The 18,336-nt window shown below is 44.8% G+C and overlaps 2 protein-coding genes across 3 annotated transcripts in view; one reads left to right on the forward strand and one right to left on the reverse strand.

The window, feature by feature from the left end:
- The window catches only part of PLBD1 (phospholipase B domain containing 1), a 39,673-nt gene extending 30,087 nt beyond the window's left edge, over positions 1–9,586 (forward strand). The window contains exons 7-11 of the mRNA XM_032107051.1: positions 654–854; positions 965–1,105; positions 5,011–5,196; positions 6,885–6,991; positions 8,509–9,586. Coding sequence (XP_031962942.1) covers positions 654–854; positions 965–1,105; positions 5,011–5,196; positions 6,885–6,991; positions 8,509–8,676 — 803 coding nt within the window. The 3' untranslated portion in view covers positions 8,677–9,586. The remainder of the gene's footprint in view (positions 1–653; positions 855–964; positions 1,106–5,010; positions 5,197–6,884; positions 6,992–8,508) is intronic.
- A 2,956-nt stretch (positions 9,587–12,542) lies between these two features.
- Positions 12,543–18,336, reverse strand: part of ATF7IP (activating transcription factor 7 interacting protein) — an 88,587-nt gene continuing 82,793 nt past the window's right edge. For both annotated transcript variants that reach the window (XM_032107048.1, XM_032107049.1), the window contains exon 15: positions 12,543–17,901. In XM_032107048.1, coding sequence (XP_031962939.1) covers positions 17,485–17,901 — 417 coding nt within the window. In that variant the 3' untranslated portion in view covers positions 12,543–17,484. The remainder of the gene's footprint in view (positions 17,902–18,336) is intronic.

Consider the following 18,336-nt stretch of genomic DNA (forward strand, 5'->3'; position numbering starts at 1 on the left):
GGAATAGGTAGAGCTTCTCCTCATATACAGGATGTAGTTTATGATTTAAGAGAGACCCATTTGTTGGAGATGCTTTTAAGAATACTTAGATGGGAAAAGATTAAACTAGAAGAAAGGTTTTTCGGCTTGATTTAATACAGAAGAGGTTAATTAAGGGGATTAATTCAAATTAATTAAATTAATTTCTGTTGTCTTTACAGAGTAAAAATCTAAAACTGAAACCGGTTAATGAAAATGTCTTTGTGGAGTTTGTACTTTGCTTTGGTTTTCATTGTTGAATTTTTATGGTTTTTTTAGTTCATTTCTTTGTTAGAAACAATAGGCATTTAGTGTCTGTAATCCTCAGCATAAGAATAAGACATAGGTTGACTTATGGAGCAGCTTCCAAGCTTAGCATACAAATACAAAGCAAATGCTTTAGACAAAGAATTAGGTGTCTTGAAAGTGTGACAGTTTCTGATTTCAAACTCTGTTGACAGGTGGGACTAAAGCCCTTGCAGAAGTTACCACCTCATCTTTAATCTTTGTACAGTTTGATTTCACACACACATGCATTGACTCATCCATATCCTCATGGCTTGTCTCTCTGTTTTGTTCTATGAGTATATCAAAGCTTCACAAAGATAACAAGTTTTGTGTTATTCCTGTTTAAGGCTTTTTGGTGTCCCTGGATGACTTTTACATACTAGGCAGCGGCTTGGTAATGTTGCAGACTACCAACAGTGTTTTCAACCAAACCCTCATTAAGCAAGTGGTGCCTGAATCCTTGTTAGCTTGGCAGAGGGTCCGCATTGCCAACATGATGGCAAAGGATGGCAAAACTTGGGCAGAGACCTTCTCGAAGTGCAACTCTGGTAAGTACGCCTTCATATGCATCTTAGGAAAAGAGATGTGTTCCCTCTACCTCTTGTACTCGTTTCCTTCCCTTGGCAGGACATGTAACTCTCTCTGCTCTCATACCCAGGAACCTACAACAATCAGTACATGGTTCTAGACCTGAAGAAGGTCAAGCTGCAGAGGAGCCTTGATGATGGTGCACTGTACATTGTTGAGCAGATCCCAACCCTTGTGGAATATTCTGATCAAACAAATGTTCTCCGGAAAGGTAATAGCTCCTACAGTAGTTACTGGCTTAGGAAAACCATCTCTTGATGCCAACTAAGAATTGTGTTTTGTACCAGGGAAGGGTTTGTTGAACACTAGTCCTGAGTTTAAAGTAAGGAAGCTTTGTGTGAGCAGCCCTCTCTATAGCTGGGTCAATTGCAATGTATTCATTTATCTGGTACGCTCTGGCAGCAATGCAGTGAGCATCTGTGTCTCCTAGAAGCAGAGGAGGGAAAAATAGACTTTGTCTCCTTGCTTGCTTGCCTCCTTGCCTTTTTTCTGGTAATATTTTGCCCTGTTGTAGAGACTGATGAGGGAAAATGTGAGATCTGTTTGGAGCAGTACTAAATAACTGTAATGCTATTTGAAATGGTTGTTGAGTGGGTCACCCTGCAAGAAGATGAACTTTTGAATACCGAAGAAGTTCTATGTTAAATTCATCTCCTGAACTTTTCTGGATCTCTGTTTTCTGATAAATATTTGCTCTTTAAAAGGTTCTTTAATTCCCTAGCAAGACTAGCAGTAACTTGATGGAAAACAAACAAAAATCTTGGTGAAGCAAAACACTCACTGTCAGGTTTAATTCACAAGTGTTTACTAGACACTTACGTCAGCAACAAAAAGCCTGAGCCTTAAGTGTGTCTGGTGCTTTGTGCTCCTTCCTTTAATCACATGCTGAGGGGATAAATTGATGAATTGCTCATCATCAAAACGATGGGAAATTTGTCTATATTAGCAGCTGGGGTTGTTTCTCTTTGAAATTTTTGCTTGTGTCTAGCTTCTTGGAAAGTTCTGGCTTATTCCAGGCACTGCCACATTGTCAGTATGGTTTTATAAGATACTGATAATTTGGAAAAGTCCCATGTCTCTCCCTTACGCATATCTGGCTCTTTTGGCTTCCTTTGCCTTGGGCTTCTCAGAGCTGTGTTGTGTGTGGGGTGCAGATAAAGAAGTTGATGGAGACCCTCTAGCTCTGGCACTGGAAATATTGCAACCCTGTCATGGCAGTGTTATACCTGTGCAGAGAGGCCGGGCTTGGCAGGTACCCCGAGTTCCTTTTCAGCAATGATTTTGGAGCAGCTGTGTGGCATTCCCTGTAGGACTGAGCCCACCTCCTGGGCTTGGGCACACCGTGACCACTTCTTCCCTCTGAGATGTTGTAGCCACTCTGTTCTTAAAGGTGGTAGCACATATTAGAGGTTACACGTTACTTCACACCTACAGTGTGTCTTTTCCCAGATACCTAAAGGTACCTTGTGTGTGTTGGATATCAGAGCAGTCAGTCTCTGGGAGCTTAAACAATAGAACAGCCCTCAGCACACAAGGTGGGCTAAGCTGCTGAAGTGCAGCATTGGAGACCTCAGCTGCTGTAAGACGACACTGCTCCTGTAAGCAGCAGATCTGTCCTCCATGCCATGCAGGACACCAGACAAGTCCCATCAAGGCCCCTGCCCTGTTCCCAGATGCTTGGAGCAGCTCAAGTGAAGGAGGTTTACCTTTCTCAAGATCAGTGCTGGCCTAGTGTTTGTAGAATAGCTGACCCTGGCACACTCCATCATTGCTATGTTGCTGGTGTCCAAAGATAATGCAATTTGGGCACTCTGGTTTGGTCAGAGTGAGTTTGCCATCAGCACTGCCTTTTTAAATCTCTTTGAAACATAAACCTAGAAACAACAGAACGAGAATTGAAATCTCAGGTGAACAAAGGCAGGTATTGCTGTAGTAAGCCTTGTACTGAGGAAAAAGGAAGCATTTCCTTATACAGGTTTGAAAATCGAAAGTCTTTTTCTTTATGGCTTCTGTCATCTTGTTTTGTAGGCCAGTGCAGGTGAGTTCTCAAAACCAGGCACCTCTTATATTGTCCTTTCCAGGCAAAGATGTCCAGGTGCTTTCTGTATATTGACAACAAAAATGCAGGAATCCTTTAGAAGAGGTGAAGGAGGACAACACTGTCTTTGGTGAAAGAACAGGTCACAGGAGCAGGCTGCAGTTCATGTTTCTTGATGATGAATGAGTAATGCATCAAAAGCAACACATCAGAGCAAAACCTGGGATCTGAGTGTCTTCCACCATACGTGCAATATTCTCATTGCTCTCTCTCTCAATATTACTGATACCTTTTGCTCTGAATGGGCAGAGGAGGAAAACATTTTGATTCAGGGAATTTTTGCTGCCTTCATGTCATCCCCCTTCCCCCACTTTCAACCTTACAGTCTCTCTTGACTTGTTTTTTTGTTGCTGTGCACCCTACCAGGTTTCACTGCTTACATCAGCCCTTGCATAAAGCCTGGCTTAGGTTGACTGCTGCACTCTCTGCATGGGATTTGCAGTCTTGCAGAGCCTGAGACACAGAAGAGCTCTTGCTGGAGGAGAAGTTCAATAGCTTCCTCTGTTTTAGCAATTTTAACAAAAAGTTTTTCCAGGTGGGAGAAGGAAGTCATCTGTACGCACTGCATTCATGTGAGACAATAGCACCTTTTTGAATCACAACTAAACGGAAGCTGATGTATCTGTATCCTCTGGCCTGCATCATTAGAGGCTGGAAAGTTGCTAATTTCTGAAGGACGCCTGTATTACAACATAGCCTGTACACAACCTATTTCCTTCAGGTAGGCTCTAGGTCACGTAAGCAAATGCCAGCAGACAGGGTATTCCTGTCTTCCCTATCCTAGGCAGGACCCAAGCTGGTGAGGCCTCCACTCCGGCAGTGTTCTATAGCTTATGCTGTCTGCGTATCTGTCCTTCAGGAAGTCTGGTTTGTATTTGTGTGTAATGCTCCCAGTGAGTTCCTTGAGCACCTTACAGCCAGACTTCTCACATTGTGCTGGGCTGATGTTAATATGTGGAGCCCTGCATTTACCAGTGCCTAGATAGTAAATCTCTAAGCCAGATCCCGATGTGTGTGATTTGAGAATGAACAGGGAATGTTAGTGCTTTGGAGACAATTTGAAAGTGTGCTACTCTTGGGCCTAGCTCATGTTATATACTTGCTGCCTAAAAACCAGAAAAAGTTAAATGTTAAGGTATAGGTATCTATTCTTACTTATTCCAGGACTTCCTATACCCAGATTCTGACCTGGAAGGTCTCTGGGCTCTTTACAATAGCTTTCTACAGTGGTCTTGTTTCAGGCAGTTTTATGTCACCTACCTAAAACTCTTCTCTGGAATTCTGCCTGGCATCCTTTGCTCTTCAGAGTTAACAAAACTGCAGGATTGCTTTTGGAGAAGTTAGAGCAGGGCTCTGCTCTGCTGATGAATCACTTAACCTTCAAAGGCAGCTACTGGCAACTGTGCAGCAATCCCCCTTCTTTCTTATCACTCTGTGCAATCCCCACTGCACAAAGCGTGTGTGTGCTGGCATGCCTGCTGTTCACTCCAAGTAGCTCTGTGGTCCGAGTGTGTTTGTGTGTGTCAGTCCATCCCTGACATCTCAGCATGGTGTGTTACTCTGCTTTGGTGAGATGGAAGGGGGCAAAACCAGAGTGAATTCAAACCTCTCAAGGTTTGAATTCAAACCCCTCTGAAGTTTGGTGGAGATAAATGATCTTGTAGTCCTTTGAGATTCAACAGGGAAACGTCTGCAAGAGGGCTGTGGCCACGCTGCATGTTCACCTCAGGCTCCTGCAAGTCTGATCTCAGCTGTTTTGCAGGATGAGTCCTGAGGGTGGAAGTCTGGGGGCGGGTTGCCTGGGTACACACAGTCTCCAGTGGTGTTGCACTGGGAGTCAACCCTGGTCATGCTGCAAGTGACTGTTGCCTTACTGTGTTCAAACCAGTTTTCTGTGTTGTTCCTCGACATGCTGCTAAAGTAATGCAACATGGAAAATCACTGATTTTCTTTTCTGATATAAGCAAGAGCATCCAGCTTTTCTAAGTGATTAACAGATTGGGGTTTGTCTCTGGCAGGTTACTGGCCTTCGTACAATATCCCTTTCCATGAAAAGATTTACAATCTCAGTGGGTATGCATCATACGTTGTCAAGTATGGCATGGATTTCTCCTACGAGCTTGCTCCAAGAGCAAAAATCTTCCGTCGAGACCAGGGCAAGGTGACCAACTTGGAAAGCATGAAGTACATCATGAGATACAACAGTAAGACACATGCTTGTGTACTGTGGAGCTGATCTTCATGAGCAGTGTTACTTTTATTTCTTGGATTATAGTGGGAAGCTGCAGCCTCTCCTACAGATCAGTTATATTGCCCTAAACGCAGAATACGCACAAAGCAAAAAGGTAACACAAGCTTATTTTCGAGGTAGGAAACTGGGCTAAAATTGCTCTATCAAGAACAGGGCCTCCTTGGGCTTGCCGTTTGACTTTTCCAGAAATCTTCTGACTCCAAGAGAGAGTACTCCAAGAGTCTTTATGGGCTGCTATCACCTAATACACCTACAGCCTGTCAATCTTGAAAGCCTTAAATCCTAAGCAACAGTTAGATGAGATCAGACCAGAGAATTTACTGTAAAACTTAAGGTCTTTTTCCATGGTCAGGCAAATGGTCTTTTGCAGGCGGGATAGAGTTAATTTTCCTAGTGGTTAATACAGTACTGTATTTTGGATTTAGTGTGAGAATAATGTTGATAGTTTAAGCATTATTTAACACACTGATGTTTTAGTTGTTGATAAGTCAAGGACTTTTCAGTTTCCCATGCTCTGCCAGCGAGCAGGTGCACAGGAAGCTGGGAGAGCATGGCCAGGACATCTGACCTGAAGTGGCCAAAGGGGTATTCCATACCATTGTACCTCATGCTTATTGTGTAAACTGGGGAGAATTTGTTGGAAGGGGCTGATTACTGCTCAGGGATGGGCATGGCATTGGTCAGCAAGTGGTGAGCAATTGTATTGTGAATCACTTGTTTCTCTTGAGGTTTATTCCTCCCTCCCTCCCCTTTTAAATTTTTATTATTAACTTTATTTCAGTTATTAAAATTGTTGTTATCTCAACCCCTGGTTTTTACCTTTTTCTGATTCTGCTCCCCATCCCATGAGGGGTGGGGTTTGGAGGGAAGTGGATGAGCAGTGTTGTGTGGTACTTAGTTGCCAGCAGGGGTTTAACCAGGACAGTAGGTAATGCTCTGTAGTTTTTCCCTGATAGGGTTCTCCTTAACTGGATTAAACCCAGCTTAATTAACTTCTGGCTAAACCCATCTCACAGTACTGATAGCTGTAGATGCTGTATTTTCAGTCCCAATTATAGGGAGCTTGCTGATTACTGGGCTTGAGGTTTGGGAGGCCTCTCCCAGGGTGGGGTATCGTTCCTGTCTGGACTGTGAGTAGCAGTGAGCTCGTAGATGCTGAGACTTGTCCACCTTCCCCTCCTGGCTTGCAGCTACTGCAGTGGGTGTTCGAAGGTTTTGGTCCTTGACACTTATTTTAATCCAGAGCAGGAAAAAAAAGGCTCTCATTGCTGCATTTCCCCCTCTCCCCACCCTACCTGCCACTTCCCTTTCTCTTCTGCTTTTCTCTCGTGACAAAGTTTCTACAAGCTTTCATCATGTGGAATTTCATCAGGTGGAATTGCAGATGCTTGTGGTTAGAGGTTGGCAGTGGTGCCCCTGGCATGCAGAAGTAGCTGTATGGTCTTGGATTAGGAGCTTGTCTACTTAATGTCCTGTCTTGAGCACTGACTTGTACCTGGGGAGAAGCACAAGAGCAATGTGACAGAGTGCAATTACCCAGCTTTTAGTGGCTCCAGTACTCAGCATCACCTTCTTGTTAGGGGACTAACTTCTTTTGTTTCCTTCCTTCCTTCCTGCCCTTCCCACCACACTTCACCCCAGACTATCAGCGTGATCCTTATGCTGAACACAATCCTTGCAACACCATTTGCTGCCGGGAAGACCTGAATCCTTCTTTACCAGTGCCTGCAGGCTGCTATGACTCCAAGGTAAATTACCTCAATTTCAACATCTGCTGAATGTTTGCTGCAGACTGTTTGAGCTCCTGTCAGACCTGTAGCATGTTTCCCTGCACTAGAGCAAGCATGGCCAGGCATGTCTGTTCCCTCTTTTCATGCTGTCCCAGTGCTTGGGCACATCCTCAGATGGGAATTCTCTGCAGTCTCATTTCCTGTCCCTGACATCAGTCCTGGCACAGTGGCAGAGGATTTGGGGGGGAGGTGTATGAAACAACTACATCCATGGGATCCTGTGGTGTTCAGGGGTTAAACCCTAAAGCCTTACAGCAGGAAATGAGTCTTCAGCTCACTCAGGGAAGGAGACTGTTGTACAGCCTCAGCCTCCTGTTCATGAGGACTGTGTGGGTGCCTCCCAGAGCCCACAGGAATGTGGTTGCGGTCTCAATTTAGCTTTACATTTACAGCAGCCTAGCTCCTCTAGTAAGCCACTCTGCTCTGGGGCTCCACCTCTCTGCAAAACTGCTTTCTGAGAAGTTTGGTGAAGTTTTGCATTTTAGGGGGGGTGTGGGAAAATCCTTAGACCCACTGTCCTGGAGACAGCAGCATTTATTTTAGGCAGGTTATATGGTATTTTCACTGTGAAGAGCAATGCCCAAGTAAGCAACTGTGCAGCCCTGGTGTGCTGAGAAGTTGTACAGTGTTTTATCCTGTGGGGCCCAGCCTGCTGCATTTCTGGATTACGAGTTTGGTTGCTAGGATGGGCCTGGGGAGGTTATTTTGGTATCTCCATTGCTGCGTCCAGCCAGCTGCCTGTTGCAGTGGACAGTAGTGGGAGGCTCCCAGAGCTGGGTAATATAAGAGGAATGCAGAAAAGGGGTGTGTAGAGGGGTCTGGTAAGTGAGTGATCAGTGCATGCTGTGGTGTCTTAGCCAGATGGTTAGGCAAGGGGAATGGGCTGGGCTGGGGGTGGAACAGGGTGTTGAAAGAAATAACCCAGAGCGGAGGCCAAACCTGTTTTAGCTGTAAACCCTACAGGCAATTTTAGGGTCTTAGTTTGGAAAGGTAGAGCAGGCTGGGAACCTCTTTGGAGACAATGAAGGAACAGGGCAGAGTCTGGGTAGCAATATTAACTCTGTGCTGCCTTTCCCCATTCCTGAATTACCCTGATATGCCCCAGAGGATGGCCCAAGTGCTCAACATGCAGCAGAGTTTAGACCAGACACCCTCATCTTCCTGCTGTAGCCCCATAAACCCAGGGAGGCTTGCCCTGCGGGCAGATGCACGAACTGGCTCTTTCAGCCTGGCTAGTGCAAGGGCTAGAGGGCAAGTGTGGGCTTGTGCTTTGCTGCTGTCATTCAGCACTGGCTGCTGCATGGCCGGAGATGCCTCTGCGAAGGGGAGGAATTGCTGCATGTGTGTGTTTCCCTCTGCTCGCTTCCCTCACCTTACTGTTATCAAATCTCCTGGAGCTGTTCCTGCTGTCTGGGATGGGGACGTGTCAAACCTCACGCTGCCCTTTTGCCCCGGGTTCCTGTCCTTTGTTCCAGGTGTCAGATTTCCGCCTGGCTGCAGCGTTCACAGCCTCTGCCATCAATGGCCCTCCGGTGCAGGGCGGTCTCCCTGTCTTCACCTGGAGACGGTTCAACCGCACACGGCACCAGGGCCTGCCGGAGTCATACAACTTCGATTTTGTCACCATGAGGCCAATCCTGTAAAACCAGCATCAAGAGCCACAAGTGGAGTTTTTTTTAATGGAAATTTTATTTCTTGTATGTAATAAATCGACCTGGATGTCCACATCCCTGTGCCTTACCTGCCTTCCCATGTCCTGCCTGCTGGGCACTCTGTACTGATACTGGCTGCCCCACTGCAGCCCAATGCACATTCCTTTCTTCTGAGCTGTTTGGGTGGCCCTTCCTCTGACTAGGATTGATGAGAAGCAAGTGGCTCAGCTTTCTGTTGATCTGAGCAATCATCACAGCTGTTCCCAGAGCAGGAGTGAGGAGCAGTGCCACCAGTGAGAGTGATCTGTTTCTAGTAGCAACATGGGACCTGTCTTCAGGGCTGAGCCAAGCCAGGTGGCTGCTTTGGGCCGTGATGGCCTTACCTCAGTGCTGGCTTGATGTCTGCCTTTTGTCTCAGTAGTGTGCTGCAAGTCGCTTCCCATCCAGGAATGTCACTAGCAGAGAAAGTCAAGGGTGTGTTCTCCATGGCAGATCAGTCTGGAGTGTACAGGATGTGACTTTCAGTGGCATTGTCAAGACTTCCTTTGAGTGGCCAAAGCAGCTGGCAATGTCAGGCTGCAAAAGAGGGTGAAGGGAAGCAGCCTGATGCTTTGGAAATGCCCCTGCCCTAGGCTGCAGAGACAGCAGTGTGACACAATGGATCTCTTACAAGGGATCTCTCTCTTGGAAGGGATCAGCCCATGCAGTTGCTCGGTAACATCTTTGCTCGCTCCCTTGGCTGGGGCAGGGGAATGTGACAGATGGCTGTGAGCACCAGGGCTGTGCACATGACCCTTAGTTACCTGTGTTTATGCCAAGGAGTCGAGTCACTGGGCTGTTTTGTGCTAGATGCTTTATGTATAATTAAGTCAAAAAAAATAAACAGCTCTTTCCTCATGTCCTTGATGGTCCAAGCTAAACAGTGCACAGCACTGCCCTGTGTTACGAAGGTGAAGAATGACGAGCAGTGTGAGGTTTTAATGAAGCCTCTAGAGTTTAGCTTCTGTGATGGGGAAGGGAGTGAGTTACTGCAATATGGGTGAGGTTCTACCCTAACTATTTGGCTGTGACTGTAGGCTGATTTTTGCCAAGGGAAGAGGGAGACCAGAAGTTACAGCAAAGCTGTTGATGATGAAAAATCCATGAAGGTACTGAAGTGATTTGTTTGCTGAGGTAGAAGGAGGTAGGTGTGAGATGCTGTGTGCAGAGACCTTCTCCATATGGTGGTGGAGCCACTGCCACAGATTGGATTGAATTGACCTGGATCGAACAGGCTGCAACAAGCATTAAGGATAACACGTAAAGAATGGAGCTGGGTCACAAAGAGCAGAGCAAGGATCTGAGCTGCCAGCAACAGAGGCCCAAGAATCAGCTGCTTGCTTGAAACTGGAAGCACAGAGGGGCTGGAGGATGGCTTGACTTCACTGTCACTCCTAGACAATGCAGCAACACTGCGGGATGTATTTACTGCTTTTTCAGACAAGTTTATATACTGTTTAAAAGTTGGTCCCCAGGAACCAGGAAATTGCCAGTGGATTACTGCAGTGAACAGTGTTCTTCACCCAGCTAGATGCTTCCATGTGCAGGGAGAGGAGCTATGTGGTACATGTGAAGTGCCCATGACATGGCAAATATGCCTGGAAATGGCAGCTCTGCCTTCTCTCACCTTGAGCCACCTACCCTGAGGCGTGTCCTGCTTTGTGCTCCAAGCCAGAGTTGTGGGAGAACAGAGCTCTACTTTTGAGAGTCCCTTTCTATAAGTATTTACATCAGTGGGACCTTGTGAGCCTTAGGACTCCAATCCATGTGCCTGTGACTATTTTTTTTTGCCCTTCCTCTTGCTGTGCTGTCCTATGTGCTTCCTTTGTTGGCAGGCCAGCCAGGGTTGATCTGCCAGTCCTGACCACAGCAGCCAGTTCCTCTTCCCTGTACAGCTGCATCAGTGACCAGAAGAGAAGGCTTTGATAGGGCTGCATGGCCCTGTAGGCAGGTGCAAAAGAACTGACAGCTTCAGTCTCAGATGGCTGTGTGAAGTTTAAAGGTCTCTTTGAGTATCTTACTTCCTTCTGCAGATCCCACTTGGGGGAAAAAAAAAAAAAAAAAAAGGAAGGCATGCTCTAAGCAGAGGATTTGTGGCAGAAGCTGCCCCCTTTTTCATACCCTGCTTCCAGGTTTTTCCAAGTCCTGTGGCTTCTGACTCTTTAACATCAGGTTTCCAGGTTTGGCTGAAGAGGGACTTACTTGGTGCAGAGATGGAGGTGGGAGGTGGTTGGGATAAATCTCTCTTGCCATAATGAAAAATCCTGTTCAGTCAATGCCTAGAGGAAATTACTCCTCTTAGCAGGACCATCAAAATTGTCACATCTAATGCAAACTTTCACATGTTTTACCATCCTCCTTTTCTGAAATCAGTAGCAAACTCACCCCTCCTGGTTCTACTGGTCATACCCTGCACGGCCTCAGCTCTTACAGGGACCACAGTCTGGCACAGCCCCCTCTGCTCTGTGGCAGGAGACACCTGGGTAAGGTCTTACCAGTGCCTGCCCAGGCCAGACTGCACAGTACTTCCAGGGAGAAACCAACAGCACTCCTTTGGCAGTGTCCTGGTGCTGTGCTGCTGGCTCAGATTTGCTTCTCAGGCAGCTGCTGGGGTATTTTTCAGTTTCCTTAGTAGAGGCATCAGTGGTGTGCAGAAATGGACTTTTCTGTTTGTACATTCTGCTCTGGGGCTGTAGCACTTCTTTGCAGACCTACCATGGAGTGTGTGCCAGAGCCACCGTGCAGCAAACAGCAAGTGTTCTTGCAGGTTCACATTCTCACTTTGCTTTACTTCTGCAGGAACTGCAATTACAGCAGTGCTTGAGCAGAGTAGTTTTGCTGTATTTGATGATAAAACACAGGTTCTATGCTACGTGCAGTACATATACTCAGTCTAAATAGGTAGCTTGAGAAACTCAGGACTTTCAAGTGGGCTTGTGCTGAGGCATCACTTCACAAGAGTCCATCATCTTCTGGTCAGTGACTTGAAGCAAATTTTAGTAAGTGCAAGGAAACTGATTATTACCATCACAAATTAATTATATGCCCTTGAAGTACAGGCTCAGCACTAATTCAGGGTAGGCATGTCAGTAACTCCATGTTCTAAGTACTTTGAGTTCTCTACCATTTGGCAGCAGAGTTGGGTCCAAGAGGCAGATTTTCCCAGACTGCCTTCTAGTCCAGCTGTTTATTGGTCCCAAATGAGTTGCACAACATCTGTCATGGTGCTGTTCCTGGCTTCTGCCCTTGAGAAAGAGCTGGGTGGGGAGAGCCCTTCATGATGCCTGCACTGAAACATGCTTTTATTAATCCTGATTTCATTATCCCCGAGTGATGCACTTAGTGCTGTGCACAGCAGCTGCTCCCTGGCCGGGTGAGTCAGCCCTCATGCTTGAAGGGTGCTCTGAAAAACTCCGGCACTTTGTCCAAAGCCTGTTGCTGAAAGAATGACCATTGTTTCACAAGTCAAACCCGGCCTCCTGGAGGGCAAGGAGACTAGCACCAGCAACAGGATTTCCATTCCTGTATCCGTCTGGGGCAACTTTGGGGTGCAAGCCACTTGATTCTGTCTGTCCAAGCATTGCAGAAATGCACGGATGGTGACTTTCCTGAAGTTAGAGCATTGCTTTGGTTTTTTCCTTCTGTGAGGGGAACACCATGCTGTTGGCTTGCTGGGACTGACCAAGAGGCAAACCCTTGCTGCTCAATGTTACTTGAGCAAGGTGGCAACACCTCTGAAGAAAAGGAGCAGGCTTTGGGCTCTTTTTTGAGAGAGTTGCCTCCTGAGGTGACAGAAATTAAGCACAGATGACTCAAAATGTTAAAAACCCAGTAGTTTTATTTCAAAGTATAAATTCCAGGCTTGTCAGACAAAACCCCACTACAGTTAACACAGACACACACTAATCTACAGTACATACAAAAATGGGGAAAGCTGGCAACTGCCCAGTTTAAATTGGACATTAAATCAGTCCTACAGTTTTTCTTTTGTATTTACAAGTCCAGCTGCAAAACAAAACAAGAAATCAGTTTTGGAGTTTCCCAACAAAGGATTTTGCACATTTGACTCCTGATAGCCAATAAATTACTAAAGCTGAACAGGAATGCCTGAACAGCTACTACTCAGCTATCTTATTTACAGCTATACCCTATTTATTTAAGACAGCATTTTAAATATATATATGTGTGTGTATATATATATACATACATATATATATGTGTATATGTGTATAAAAGAGAAGAAAAGAATGCTCAGCCTGCTTAATGACAATGAGAAAGAAAGATGCATTTTTAACTTAAAAGGGATGAAAAGGAAAATTAATTGATTTGCTTTCTCCTACCTATCCTTATTTTTTTCCTTCTCCTCTCAGAAGGTGTTTGGAAGGGAATAGATTGTATGGCAGGGCTGGCTTAGTGTCACTTGATCTCTTCTCCCTCTGATGTTTTCATACAACGCCCACCCCTACCCAAATCAACAAATTAAAAAAATATATATTTAATATATCAAGCTTCTATTTAAAATATCTGCATAGATATTTTTGACAAAAGGAGAATACTCAAAGAGTTTATAAGAAGGCAGAATCACAGCTTGATTTTGTGCAGTGTATGCAATACTCATCCTGGGGAATGGCTGTTTAGGGAGCAGGAACAGACATGACCCATCCCTACATCTAATACAAATTTTAATTTACTGTACATTTGAGACAAACAGCATCAAGGAAGAGCCGAAGTGACTGTTTGTTACACTACAAAATGATGTTCAGATCCTACTACTGAGCTCAGTCGTGGTCCCAGTGAAGACTCAGGGGTTTTGCCTTTGTTTTCAAAGGAAGCAGCGTAAGACCCCTTAATTTTACAGGGAGAATGTCATGGATGTTTCGTGCTAAAAGCCTTGGGAATGGGTGTCTCAGTGCTTGTGCTCAGTGATCTAACGAGGCCAAGGGCAGCACAAACAATTGCAAGGAGTAAAGTCTGAGACCAACTGCTACTCACAGGGAAGCTGCTGGGAGCATGGAAATAATTGCAGGCTGAAAGATCTGCATCCTTGTGTTTTCTGAAGCTGCCACTGCAGACACAGTACAGATGCTGTAGCTGCAGTCTGTCCCTTCCTAGGATTTATGGTTTTGTATCCAATAAACTTTTTTAGACATACAGCAATATAAAGGAGGCCAGTGAAACTGTAACTAGGAGAAATGCAGAACAGCATTTTGCCATCAGCACTCCACAGCAGGGCTCCTCTCCCAAGTAGATGAACTAACTCAAATTACTTTCAACCTGGACATCCAGATGCCCTTGTATCACACAGAGAAAAGAACCCAAACCTAAAACACACCAGAAAGTAAATGAGGATGGAAAACACAGCTGTAGCCAGTGCTGTGTTTGCTAAACCATGGGCAAGTCGGTCCAAGGTGGTACTGCTGGAATATCATGTACCCAGAGGCAGCAGCAAAACACAGTCAGGAACAACTTTATACCAAGCTATTGAAAGATGGAAAAACTTGCATGAAGTGCAGAGAAGAAACCAAACCCAACACTTCCACTTAAAAGCCATATAGAAATTTTTAGCATATTTAAAAGTGGATTATTGGACAGCTTCAGCGATTGACTCTTTTCATTAATGAAGAGACCAGTCTAGAAGCACATTATTAACACACCTGTACTGAATGTTGCCAAATATTTTGGTAATACTTTCAAATAAAGTTTTCCAAATGAAACGAATTGTTTCTGATTCATTGTTGCTTGCAGAAATTTAGTTTCTCAGTATCTTTATTCTTTCTGGGAGGTAAAGGATAATAAAACCACCAGCCACTCAACTACATGGGGAAAAGTGCCATGAGGTAAGGAATTAAGCACTACTCCTGTTAGCAAACTCACTGCAGAGATCTGCTCCATGGTGACAGTGATTTCACAAAAATGGCATCGTTCTCTCTTTGAGCATCAGTGATTTAGGGACCAGCTCCCTTGAAGGTCTCCACACCAAACTGGGCATCTCAAAGTCAAGCCATGCTTTATCACGTACTTCACCACCAGTACTTGCTCAAGATACTGAAATCAGACCTTTAACAGCCCTGCTGGGATGAAAAAACAGGGAAGTGATCTTTCACCCTGGAGCTGCAATGTCTTTGGTCAACAATGGTGCCTTGCAAAATCCTGCCAAAGTAACGGAACTGCTGCCACACAGACCAGAAATGGATCTATTAAGACAGAAGCCAGTTTTTACAATCAGTTCAGTGAAGAACTAAATCTTTACTAAATAAATATGAGTTTTCTTTCTCTAATGATGCAGCCCACAAAACCTCCAAATGGAATGACAGACCATCCCTAATAATACCTTCATTGGAGGAAAGAAAACAATTCTAATGCAGGACTTGCACCCCTTGCCTATCCTAAACAAGACAAACCTAAGAACAAGGGAGATCTAAATGCAAACTTAAGCTACAGCAAAGCTCATGTATAGTTTGGGCTGGAATCACAACTAAATAAATGGCGTAAGTTCAAGGTTGTATCCTCATGTTTATTTTAACTTTCAAACCATAAAAATTCATAGTACTGATACAGCCAATGGCTCTTTGGTACCACCTCAAAGACACATTAACAAAAAATTGGCAAGGGACTTGATAGCCATTAACTGGAAAGAATTGTTCTAATCTCTACTACAGAACTGTCTTTGTAAGAACCCACATTTAGTCTATTTCCATAGACAGACTAAATACATTATTAAATAATTATTCCTTGAAATAAGCAAACAGAACATTTACTTGAACATAGAAAAATTGAAGGTATTTTTGATTATTGGCACCAGAAATACTGGGACAACTGCAGATCAAAGGAAAGGTTACGTATTTTTCATACAGTGTGAACCTTCTCTGATGACACTTGGATTTAGCCAGAATTTTTGTTTGCCTAAATGGACAGAACTGTTATATTTTTAAATGCAATTTTCCATACAGAGAATATCCATTACTCACCTGACAGAAGTGACACTCCCAGCTACATGAAGTAGTGCAGTAAACCACACAGAGGTCTACAGTGCCATTTCTATCACCGTAAAATTTCTAAAAAAAGGAACAACTACAGAACCCATAATCTCATAGCATATTTCATGAGCCCTGTTTGGGGATTTAATTTCTCTGACACTTTTCCAATCTTGCTTCACACTTCCAACATGTTGGTTTTGAGAAAGAGAGCATTGAGATGGAAAAATGCAGCTTTGCTGTATGATGAAGTGGATTAAAAAAAAAGAAACTGTCCCCTCCAAACTAAATTGTTTGGTTCTGTTGGGCAGCAGTGCAACTGAAAATTGCCAAAATCAAAACCCTCCATGTATTTTCTTATCCAGGTGTATTACAGTTTTGTTCTGCAAACAGCAAGTTTAACATGTCAGTGATAGTGGGGGAGATGCACCAATTTATTATCTCAAAAGCATCATGAAAGCATCTATTAACATTTGCAGTTGGTCTAAAATAGTTTCTAAACTCCCTTGGCTGTGTTTGCTTTCCGCAGAGGCAGGCAGGTGATGGGAGACAGAAGCAGACTGGGAAGCCAACTCCTCCTTTTGTACTTAGCATCCACATGAGTGCAAACAGGTAGAAGCTTTCATGGTGCTGTACCACAGGGGTTTCTTCTTTGGCTGAATTGCAGCATACAGCTTTCCCAAAAGAACCAGGAAAGGCTCTGGTGGAAAAGAATGTCTGTATACTCAATATTCTTGACAGGACAAAAACAACTACTCAAGAATTACAGTGAGGAAAGGGTTGAATGACACTGCAGATAAGAACAAATTCACCATCAGCAGATGTTACACTTTCTTGTCTTTACAGAAATAATAACTACTGCAGGCCTGGAAAATGAGAAGCACTGATAACAACTGGAAAGGTAAAGGGAAAAAGAACTTCAAGCAAATAAAAGAACACCACAAGGTATCCAGCTACATTTTATTTCTGAAATTATTCTTTAAGGCACAAAATAAATCTAAAAAATAGGGCTGGATGTATGAGGGGAGGGGCAGAGAAATTGTCTGAACTAGTGAGGTCTGAATGCAGTCTTTCCAATCCAGTTTCAGATCTGATCTGGTAATGCTCCCAGGGCGAGTGCGGGAGGATGGTGAAAACAGAGGAGCATTCTTACTTAGAGAGGTAGGAGGTTGTGGGGTGATTTATTACTTTTTTCCACCACCTCCAAATTTACACACATACTGGGCCAGACTCAAGTTCCCTTCCCTCCCCTCAGAGAGCTTATTACAGTTTGTAAGGTAAGACCAGACTGCTCGAGCCTCCAGTACAAAAAGTGAGACCTTGAATCACCCTTCATGTCACAGCCTGTTCACAGAATGGTGGGGGGCAAGAGGCAGATCGTTCTTGCCCTTGTGTTGGTGTCTCAACAGACATTACAGATGTGTATGTTTTGCTTAAGACAAATTGCAATTTACTATTTTGTTTCCACTCTGAAGCAGAATCCCAGGCATTTGGGATGCCCTTGGATAAAGGATAGTAGGTATCTAGGTAGAACACCTGTCATGGAAGGAAAACCAAAATTTTCAAATGGCCCATGACATGAACTATTCAGAAAAAACAGGCTCTTGCTGCAGGGTAAACTTTATTTTTCTTTTGGTTCTGAACTGATGTAGTGTATCACACAACTGTCTAAAATAATCCTGCAGAGTGGATTTAAAGGTGAATTACATGCATGAGATCAACCCCTCCCAAAACTGGGGTAATTCTTGGTAGCAGGACAGGTTTAACGGGTCCAAAGATCTCTAGTTTAACTGCTCTGGGAAGAGATCACATCTGTGGACTGGGGGTCACAGAAGGGTCCAAAGCGTCCATAGACATCCTTAGCCCGGACTGCAAAGTAGTATTTGCTGCCAGACACGAACTGTGTCAGAGTGCACGCCATGGGCAGCGGCAGGGCCTTCACCTCTCCGATCTTCTTCCACTGCGAGGGCATAGTGGCACTGGGGTCCTCGTGGTAGGCGTACAGGTGGTAACTGTCCACAGTGGCACAGCTCCGGTCCACCTCCATCACGCTCCACGACAGCACAATCCCATTCTGGCTCTGTACCCGGGCCAGCTTCAGCTGTGGCTTTTGAGGCGGAGAAGTGTTGGCAGCTTCGGGGGGCAGACGTGGTGGCTGTGGTGCCTCTGGAAGTGGGGCGGGATGTACGGGGCGTGGTGGCTCCTAAGCAGCATAAGAGCAATAAGGGAAAGGTCAGAGTCTACAGCAATGGAAGGAGGCTTTAATTCAGAATTTCCCAGATAACTGGAAGCAGATGAGCCTGCAATCACCCAGCCATCCCAACTCTCAGTCCTGTGTGCGGAGGCAAGGCAGCAGCAGCAAATGATGAGAAGGGGTGGGACCAAGGATACCATAAATTCTTAAGTTATTCTCATATAAATCCCTAGTTGTGCAAATGATCACTGCCACAGTAATTTCCCTATACCCTCTTTGCTTCCCAGCCAGGAGGAGATGGACTGAACGCTGTGCCCTTTACCAGGACTGAGCAGGCAGGTTCACAATGACTTTTAGCCAATCTACATTTGAGCTGCTGTTCCCACATTACCCAACACACCCCAGGCAGGGCATTAAGCTGACAACTCATCATCTTTTCCACAG

Source organism: Corvus moneduloides, chromosome 4, assembly GCF_009650955.1.
Source record: "Corvus moneduloides isolate bCorMon1 chromosome 4, bCorMon1.pri, whole genome shotgun sequence".
NCBI classification, from domain to species: Eukaryota; Metazoa; Chordata; class Aves; order Passeriformes; family Corvidae; genus Corvus; species Corvus moneduloides.